Source organism: Helianthus annuus, chromosome 7 (genome assembly GCF_002127325.2).
Source record: "Helianthus annuus cultivar XRQ/B chromosome 7, HanXRQr2.0-SUNRISE, whole genome shotgun sequence".
Taxonomy (NCBI): domain Eukaryota; kingdom Viridiplantae; phylum Streptophyta; class Magnoliopsida; order Asterales; family Asteraceae; genus Helianthus; species Helianthus annuus.
In genome coordinates, this window is record NC_035439.2 from 126,628,911 (window position 1) to 126,639,671 (window position 10,761).

Here is a 10,761-nt window from a genome sequence, read left to right on the forward strand (position 1 = left end):
TTTTTTGGAGCTACCACTTTAAACCATGGAACCCAACTAAGTTTATCTTTATCTATGCATCCACCCCACAAGAATTTACGACGAATTCTTTCTAATTGTTTTAGTACTTGAATTGGTGCGGAAAAAAGTGAGAGATAGTAGGATGGGAGATTACCTAGAACCGCCTCGATTAGTGTCACCCTTCCGCCGAATGATAAGGTACGAGCCTTCCATAAGGTGAGTTTTTCCTCGATCGTTCAATGATAGGCCTCCAATTCTTGACCAAGCCCATATTAGCACCAACCGGAAGCCCAAGATAAGTGAAAGGGAAAACTCGCGTTCTACATTGTAGGATAGAGGCTTTTTGTGCAACGATATCATTTGATACACATACACCAAATAGTTGACTTTTTGAAAAATTGACCTTTAAGCCGGATGATAAATGAAAGCATCTAAGCAGTCTCGATAGATTATGACAATTTCAATCCGACCATTCTCCCACAAATAAGACATCATCCGCGTAGAGTAAATGGGATATGGTAGGACCGTTGTTTGGAGTTTTGCAACCTTTGAAAATTCCACTCGTGTTGGCCGTGATCGTAGCAACATGTAATGCTTCCATAGCGAGGATGAATAATAGTGGAGATAATGGATCCCCTTGACGAACACCACGCTCAATACAAAATTCCTGTGAAGGTGAACCGTTTACCAACACCGAGGATCTCGCAGATGCTAAGATACCCGACATCCATTTCCGCCATAAGACGGGGAACCTCATTTGTCTAAGAATTGAATCCAAAAATTCCCAGCTGATCGAATCGAAAGCCTTTTTGAAATCGACATTGAACAACATCAATTTATTCTTTGTTTTTATACCCTAAGAAATTAGTTCATTAATAATTAGAGGTCCCTCCAATATGTTTCGCCCTTCTATGTATGTTGTTTGAGTATCGCTCACCAAGTAGCCAATCACTTTCTTTAGTCTCTTGGCCAAGATTTTAGACACTAATTTCGAGATGCAACTGACGGGTGGTCCATAGGACAACCCTTAATGGTGTTAAATGACAAGTTAATCCCTCATTTAATCATGTAATTGTCTTGAATTAGATGACTACAATTGCTTATGTTTCAGGTACATTCGGAGCTTAAAAGTGTGGAAATGAAGCTTCGGAATAGGCGCGGTTGGATTAGAGATTGAAAGATGGAGCATACATGAAGAAAATAATTTATTAGAACTGAAGAATTAAGAAGATAGCATGATAGAGGACGGAATTACGAGAACGGAGGCGAAAACGGTGGAGATGACGGAGAAATGTGTAACTGCCCTATTTTATGATGTTTTATTGTGTCTTTTCAAATGCAATCATTCCCATTCGGTTACCAGCAGTCTAGGGGCGATTTTTGGGTGTTCTTGAGAGTTTGAAACAAATTCTAAACATCTTGTTTGTGATTTTGATTCGTATGAACTTTGAACTTGTTGCTATGATGATTCACCAAGCTATGTGTGGCTAAACTTATGGTGATCATCCTGAATTGAAGGTTTGTCTATCACTTTTGTGTTTGGATTCGTATTTCTAGAATAATAGACTTGCAATGTTTGTTTGTTTATTATGGTGTGTGAATGTTTGTATGTAAATTGTTGATTGATGTTATAATCATATTCTAAACCGTACGTTCTTGGTGTCGTTGACAATCGAGATATCACGGGAGGGATTAAGGTTGGATATTAATCAATTGGTTATCGGGTAACAACCTCGCATTTTCGTAATCCGAGTACTTAGTTCCCTTTTATCACAACAAACAATTATACATGAATCATGTCTATGTGATTCTTTCTAGTGAATTTAAACACAGTTGTCCAAAGCAAACTGGAAATTTAGGATGGTCGCTTTCTCCTATTCTGCTTTACAACCTACTTTTGATTTGAGTTAATTAGATAATTTTAGTTTTAAAACCAAACAATCCAACTTATTGATCTTTACTTTTTGCAACGTAGGTTAATTTTAGTTTAAGTGCAAAGCTATAAAATCACACATATTCCACATACTCCCTGAGTTCGATACCCACTTACCGCTAGCTAATTAGTTGTTATTGGGATTAAATTTGCATGTACCTATGACAGCACGTCAAATTTTGGCGCCGTTGCCGGGTAGTAGTGCGTAACGTGTGTTAGTTTAATAGTTTTGTTTTGTTATTTTCGGGTTTACGCTGGTTGTGTTTAGTGTGCCGGTACTACAGGCGTATGCATACTAGAGGCTCTCACAAGTTGTCACCGCTATCGTTTGATCCGGAAATTGAAAGAACATTGAGGCAAAACAGAGTTTTATTACGCGAAAACAGAATTGTTGGTTCACCTACTTCACCCATTACACCGAGAAACATCATGCAAGAATCCCAAGTACCACCCACAACGGGTCAAGCGACCTCATCTTTTATACCTACTTCCACACAACCATCACCAAACACCACCATACCTAATACCACTAGCGAAGTCACACCAACCAATGCCACGCAACCAATCACTACCCAAGTTGAACCTGCTACTACTTTTAACCCTTCTACCACAATTCCACCATTGTCCCATTTCTTCCTAGGTGCGGGTCCATCATATTCGAACTATACCATAGCACCAAACTCGACCATTGTCCATGCTTTCATCGTTTCGACCATCAAACCAGTCGGGTTTTCAATACTCGACTCTTCCATTCGGGCAATCTTCGGGAATTCAAGGAGATGGTTATGATGAGGGATATGAGGAATTTGAGGGTTTTGATGAGGATGGGTATGCTTATGGAGGTGATGGAGATCAAGGAGACTTTGGGTATGTGCAAGGTCAATTTCAAGTAATGCCAAGTGTTGGTGGAGTGCCACAACAACATCAACTCATACCACAACACGTTAGGCCAAGCCACAAGGACCACAATTGCAACGTCCGGTACCATTGCAACAAGTTCGTCCACCGAATGTTCAATAATTCCAAAGGCCAATTCAAAACCCACCGATGCCACAACAACAATTTCAACAACCATTGGCACCACAAGGGCATATGCCAAGACCAATGGGTCCGATGCGTCCAAGAGTTCGGTTGGGTGTATCAAGGAGGCATCTTAGAGAACATGCAAGAGGTATAGAAGCGCATTTCAGGCCAATAATCACTCATAATCCTTCACCAGTAGTCATTCATCACAATGATCAAGGGAGGACATTTGAAGTGAGAACCAACTCATTGCAAAGCTTGCCAAAATATAAGGGTTTAGCAACGGAGGAGCCTTATTTTCATTTGGAGGCTTATGACTCGATTTGCAACACTCTTGGGAGTCAAGGATTCTCAGCCGATGATATTAAATTGGTACTATTCCAATTTTCTTTGGAAGACAAGGCGAAAAAGTGGTTCTACACATTACCTTCGGCATCTATATATATATGGAGGGAAATGCAACAAACCTTTTTGGATGAATTTTACACCGCTCAAAAGACGAATGATGCTAGGAAAGGGTTGAGAAGTTTTCAACAACAACAAGGTTAGATGTTCCATGAGGCTTTTGAACGTTTTAACATGATGATAAAGAATTGCCCTCATCATGGGATTGAGATTTGGGAATTGATGAATGCTTTCCATGAGGGGTTAAGTGCCGAAGATGCTCGCGACTTAATGTCTATCACAAATGGCACTTTTGGTACAAATTATGAGCATGATGATTGGGAATTTTTGGAGCAAATGGCGGTCACATCAAAGAGAAAAGCTCAAGCATCAAGGAGAGCACGACCGGCCATTACCCGAACACAAGTGCATGCGGTTGATGATGGTAATGTACAAACTTCTAATCAAATTTATGATGTTTGTGCTATTTGCAATGAAATAGGTCATGCGGCTGAAAATTGCCAAGGAGGTGATGGGCAATACGAAGAGGTTCATGTTGTGCAAGGTCAAGGAGGGGGTGGTAGAAATTACAACAATATGAATTTTAACACTTACCACCCCGGGTTGAGGAATCACCCAAACTTTCGTTATGGGAACCCTTCAAATCAAGTTAACCCGAATTTCCAAGGAAACCAAGGATTTCAAAGGCAATATCAAACGGGTCAAAGCTCTTCGGGTGGAAACGAAGTAATGGAGATGTTGAAGGCGATGCAAGTCGAAATGCAACGAATGAATCAACGTGATGAAGTTCGGATGCAAAAGGACGAGGCCCGTGATAAAGCTATTCAAACTTTGACTACTCAAATGGGTCAACTTGCGAGTGAAGTGGCGATTTTGAAGAAAGCAAAAGGCCAGCTACCAAGTGACACGATGATAAATCCCAAAAACATTAAAGGTGTTAACATCAATGTGGTAAGCACCGTTCCTAGTACCGAATTTAATGAAAAATGTCTAACCTCTTCGAGTCAAATAAATGCAGGTTTGAGAAAGGATGCCGATGGTGAGAATGATAAAGAGCATGGAGCACCAATCGTGCCTATCCGTGTGGGAAAATTAAAAATCCCTCACGCATTGTTGGACTACGGGGCAAGCATGAGTGTGTTACCAGGCGATCTATATGATATGTACGACTTTGGTCCGCTTGAAGATATAGACACCATGGTTAGCTTGGCGGATGAAAGTTGGAGGTATCCACGGGGAATGGTTAGGAATGTTAAGATTCAGCTGGGAGAGTTTGAATATCTGGTGGATTTTCTAGTTCTAGACTATGTTTCTACCAAAATGGTAGCATAACAAAGGGTAATTTTAGGTCGACCGTTTCTCTATACGGCAAATGCTCAAATCGATTGTAAAGACGGGATTATTACCATGACCAAAAAGAACCGTAAGTTGTCATTTGATGTTCAGACTAAGATGATTAGTTATGATTTTGTTGTGGCGAAGGATAACGGGTTTAGTGAAAAGGTGTTTCAAAGAATGAGAAAAAATCACCCACCGAACTGTGAAGAAAAACATATAGGTTCAAGCAAGAGTGTATTTGATTACCCACCGAGCCGGAACGAGACGAATGCATTTTGTTCAATGGCACGAGGAAGTGATGGAGATGGCAGGAACCGTTTCTTTGAGCCACCATAAATGGGGGTGGTACGGTCTGGCTGAAGACCTGAAAACTTAGCGCTGCTCGGGAGGCAACCCGAGGTTTTTCACTGATCTTGTATTTTCTTTAGTTTTTTTTATGTTTCAGGGCCATGGCAACACCCAAGTGTGGGGAAGACGTGCGGATATTTGTGTGAAGGTGGTGATAGGAAATTGGATCATTTACAATATCTGTTGTGCCAAATTTTACCAGGTCAGTGTACTTTTTCCTTAGACTTGTCATGTTCTTTAGCTCTGAAATATTATTAGTTTATTAGATTGCTTTTGTTTATAAAAATAAAAAAAAAAATCCAAAAAGAAATTTGTGGTTTGAGATTTTGAGCTAATATTGATGTTGAATGGGTTTTTAGTGATCAATTCCTTCCAAAACCATACATTGGGGTCAATGTATCCCAAGTGTGGGGATGGGGGAAAATTTTGACGGTTTTTAAAATTTTTAAATCAAGCGAAACATTGTTGAAATTCGAACACTTTGAACTAACCCCGAGTGACACACCGGTAACCCTTAATTACCCTTTTTCTTGGTGAGAGTTGAATCCACAATTGTAATAAATAATGCTTGTCTTTGATGAGAGTGGCAATGGGTGGGGGTGCATTAGAACTTGTGCCTAAATACGGTTTGAGGCCTTAGTTGAACATGAATGTGGAAAGGAAGGGCATTTAGGTAGCCTCATCATAGTGTGTGTGAGTGTGTGAGTGTGGGATTTGGGGGGTTGGATCTCATAAGTTATATATATGAGCTTGGTAGTGAGAGGGGCGGGGGTTTGGACATGTAGTAGCCATTTTGTGCCTAAAAGCCTATCGTTTGTTACCCCTAGTTACTTACTTAAAAGTTTACCCAATTTGACCCGGTCTTATAGTGCTAGTAGTTGCTTTAGTTGTGTTTAGATATGTTATGTGAATGTTCTATATTTTGTTTAAAAAAAACAATGAAAAATGAAAAAAATGAAAAAGAAAAAAAAGGGTGATGTTTAGTTGTCTTGTATATATTAGTTAAATTGGTAGTTGTTAGTTTGCTTTATTGTGTAATAAAAAGACCGGGTTAAATTTTCGCTACTACATATATATTTCCATTTCCTACCCGTATACCTAGCCACATTACAACCTTTAAGTCCCTTTGATTTGCATTCATGTTTTGACAATTGTTAGGTGGAGGACCGATTTAGGTACAAGCATATAGTTGTGCAATTACCCGTTTGCCTTTTGTGTGTCTAGCTTATCTTTGCTAGTGCTTACTTGTTGCCGAGAGGAGAGATATAGCGAGGGGTGTGTTGTTTGGGTGTTAGGAAAAGGGCTAGTAAAAGGATGATATGTTTATGCTTGATTTATGTTGATCGCTTGTGCATTTGAAAATGGTTTTTGATGGGTTGCTTGGGACAAGCAACGGTTAAGTGTGGGGATGTGACGGGTGGTCCATAGGACAACCCTTAATGGTGTTAAATGACAAGTTAATCCCTCATTTAATCATGTAATTGTCTTGAATTAGATGACTACAATTGCTTATGTTTCAGGTACATTCGGAGCTTAAAAGTGTGGAAATGAAGCTTCGGAATAGGCGCGGTTGGATTAGAGATTGAAAGATGGAGCATACATGAAGAAAATAATTTATTAGAACTGAAGAATTAAGAAGATAGCATGATAGAGGACGGAATTACGAGAACGGAGGCGAAAACGGTGGAGATGACGGAGAAATGTGTAACTGCCCTATTTTATGATGTTTTATTGTGTCTTTTCAAATGCAATCATTCCCATTCGGTTACCAGCAGTCTAGGGGCGATTTTTGGGTGTTCTTGAGAGTTTGAAACAAATTCTAAACATCTTGTTTGTGATTTTGATTCGTATGAACTTTGAACTTGTTGCTATGATGATTCACCAAGCTATGTGTGGCTAAACTTATGGTGATCATCCTGAGTTGAAGGTTTGTCTATGACTTTTGTGTTTGGATTCGTATTTCTAGAATAATAGACTTGCAATGTTTGTTTGTTTATTATGGTGTGTGAATGTTTGTATGTAAATTGTTGATTGATGTTATAATCATATTCTAAACCGTACGTTCTTGGTGTCGTTGACAATCGAGATATCACGGGAGGGATTAAGGTTGGATATTATTCAATTGGTTATCGGGTAACAACCTCGCATTTTCGTAATCCGAGTACTTAGTTCCCTTTTATCACAACAAATAATTATACAAGAATCATGTCTATGCGTTTCTTTCTAGTGAATTTAAACACAATTGTCCAAAGCAAACTGGAAATTTAGGATGGTCGCTTTCTCCTATTCTGCTTTACAACCTACTTTTGATTTGAGTTAATTAGATAATTTTAGTTTTAAAATCAAACAATCCAACTTATTGATCTTTAGTTTTTGCAAAGTAGGTTAATTTTAGTTTAAGTGCAAAGCTATAAAATCACACATATTCCACATACTCCCTGAGTTCGATACCCACTTACCGCTAGCTAATTAGTTGTTATTGGGATTAAATTTGCGTGTACCTACGACAGCAGTTAGCAACCGATGAGATTGATGGGCCGAAAATCACTTATGAGTTGTGGATTGGACAATTTTGGCACGAGAGTGATAAAACTAGAATTACAACCCCGATTTAATTTCCCATGCACGTAGAAATAATCTAAAAGCTTACCGAAGTCTGCCTCCATGATATCCCAAAAATGCCTAATAAAGCCGAAAGTAAGGCCATCCGGTCCAGGAGTCTTGTCACCGCCGCAATCCCAAACTGCTTCCTTGATTTCATCCTTTGAGAATCTTTTTATTAGCGTGGCAGATTGTTCTAAAGAATGTACCTTGAAGCTATTGTTTATAAAACGGGGCCTGTTATGGATCTCCTCTTTGAACAAATGTTCAAAATAACTTTTGATTTCCGTTTTGAGGGACTCTGGATGCGAAATCCATACATCGTTAAAGATAAGCCCGTTTATTCTGTTATTCTTTAGATGACATTTGATCATACCGTGAAAGAATGAGGAGTTTTCGTCACCCTCCGTTAACCACTTCACTTTCGCTCTTTGTTTTAGGTCTTCCATATTATTATCTTCCAACTCAGCCAACGTTTTCACCCACAATTCTCTACTACGTATCTCTTCCTCAGTAAGAGATGTTGATTCAACTTTCAAATCGAGAGTTTCAATTTTCTTAGCTAAATCACATATAATTTTCTTGTCCCGAACTTTCAATTCTTTACTCCAAGGTTTTATTGCTATTTTGACAGCTTTCAGCCGTTGACCCAACATCTTATCCGGAAGATTATGTTGCTGAAACCCGGTGTAGGAGTTCGAAATGATATTCCGTAAGGTTTCTTCTTTCAGCCATGAGTTAAAAATTCAAAAAGGAGGAGGCCCAAAGTGTTCATCAGAGCATTTCAATAGTAACGGCCGATGATCTGACATATATCTTGGCAGACCGGTGAGTTTCGCTGATGACCAATTGGAGAGAAACGATTGACAAACCAAGATTCTGTCAATTTTGCTAAGTCGCTTACCATCATCAGATCTGTGAGTGTATAGACAACCGAGCATGGCATATTCGGATAAGGCAGGCGTGCGAATGAACTGGTTGAAACTTTCAGCAGCTAACGAATTGAATTTGGAATTTTTCCGCTCAATGGGTTCACGAACGCAATTAAAATCTCCCAACAGAATCCAAGACCCGTTATAAGAATTCATCAGATTAGAAAGATCCAGCCACAAGTCTTTTTTTAAGTTATTGTCGTGAGGGGCATAAATGTTCACTACATTAATTTCTCCACCCCCATTCTTTAGTTCACCGATCGAAGCCAAATAAAATATGTTGGTAATCGTCACTTTACGAACGAAGATGGAAGGGTCCCATATGTTCAGCAACCCCCCGGACCTTCCCGAAGCATCTACCATGTCTGACTCAAATACGGAATTGCCCCAGAAAGAACTGACCTGTAACTTTGCCGAATCCGTGAACTGAGTTTCCTGTATTGCAACGAAGCTTATGTTGTTGTTTTTAATTAGTTCCTTTATATGCACTGCCTTTAATGGATTACCCGCCCCTCTGATATTTGCCGATAGATAATTCATTGGAGAACACTTGACACCTTTACACCTGTAACCTGCTTCCTGATTTCAGCTTCCTTTCCATTCATATCAAAGCCCAAGCACTCACCTACTTCTTTAGTAAGGCTTACTTCTTTCTCCACCTCAATGTTATCTGACTGGGAGACTAAATTGACCGAACCTGAAACCCCCTCACCGACTTTGGAACCGTCATTCTTGTTCCTATTTTTCGAATATTCACCTTTACGTGGCACCCACAGTGAATCTTTCATCTTCATTGAGGGGAATTTGAACTTCGCTTTCCTGCTATTACCTGTACGATTCACGATTGGAGAAGCTTGTTGTGGTGCATCAGCAGATACGCTAGGGGGTTGTTTAGATCAATGGGTTGTGTTTTATCTTTTACTTGTTGCAATAATTCCCTAAGATTGAATGGGCCAGGAGAATCTAAATCTCCAGCACCCTCTGAATTGGGCTGATGCATTAGATTATTATCCTTGGGCCTAGTTGGTTGGGTTTCCAAAATACACCCAGCTTCATCAAAAAGTCTATGTAGACCAATTTCTGAATCTTTAGTCCAAATATCATTGGGCCGTATAAATGGTGGTGGAGGTGGTGTATCATAAGGGCCCAAATCAGAATCTTTGGAATTATCTATTGTGGCCCCCATATTATTGTTTTTGTTTTTTTCACCAGATATAGATTTTGGGGAATCTAACTCAGCCGCCGAATTTGAAGTATGTGTATTGCTTACATCACCAACCTGTTGGTTTCTACCACTATTCCCAATCTCCCCATCCTTTAATGCAGACCCATCAACTTCCAAGGGGTAACTAGTTGACCCAGACTGTTCGAATTCCGCCGATGTTATTGACTTTTTCCGATCGCCGGACATAACCGGAGAAAATGGAAAACCTTCGTTGATATCCTCCGTAATTAATATTTCATAGGGATGCCCATGCCATGCAATTGTAAGTTTACTATTGATGCGAGCAACGTTACTTGTAATAATTCCAACAGTACTGATCGAAAGATCCCTGACATCATCGTTTTTGCTATGGATGGTAATACCACTGTACCTATCAAGCCACCAATCTGGTCAAAAATTGTCGGACCCCAGAATTGTAGAGGTACACCTCTAATGGACAGTTTAGCCAAACGTTGAAATGGAAGATATCGTCTATCCCATACATGAAGGTCTTTAAACCATTTCTCTCAGTTATCTTTTTGTTTCTCCAGAAATTCCATTGCCTTGGTAAAGTTATCGAATGTTAATAACAATCTCAAACCCCCCAAATATTTTGTTTTACCCAGTCAAACCATCATCTTCAAGTATCTGTTGATGTATTTTAAGATCGTATGCATTACGAAGTTCTACCACCAACGACGAGCTCCTCCATCTTTTCGACGCTTCACTTTCTATCACCATAATGTTTACCGAGATTTCTGGAGTCGTAGCATGTTTAACCCTGTTATCACTTCTGCATAGGTTCTGCCGTTCTGAACCTGCTCCGATCCCCTATGTGTATTGCCTTCTTATACAGCATCCTGGTTCTGTATCATATTTGACACCAGTTTAGTCACTGGGTATTTCCGCGGTTGTCCCTCCACTTCCTTAGCAAATTTCGCCGGCCTTACAAAATTTTTCCTGTGGTCGATTCTTAC

General features: G+C 39.7%; 1 protein-coding gene and 1 non-coding gene across 2 annotated transcripts; both read right to left on the minus strand.

The window, feature by feature from the left end:
• Positions 1-3,461: 3,461 nt before the first annotated feature.
• LOC118480775 lies at positions 3,462-3,567 on the minus strand. The gene has a single exon (XR_004863752.1). It is a non-coding gene; the product is annotated as a small nucleolar RNA R71 (small nucleolar RNA).
• Positions 3,568-8,394: 4,827 nt separating this feature from the next.
• On the minus strand, positions 8,395-9,120 carry LOC110866893. The gene has a single exon (XM_022116037.1). It carries the CDS (start codon positions 9,118-9,120, stop codon positions 8,395-8,397), a length of 726 nt encoding a protein of 241 aa, XP_021971729.1.
• Positions 9,121-10,761: the final 1,641 nt, after the last annotated feature.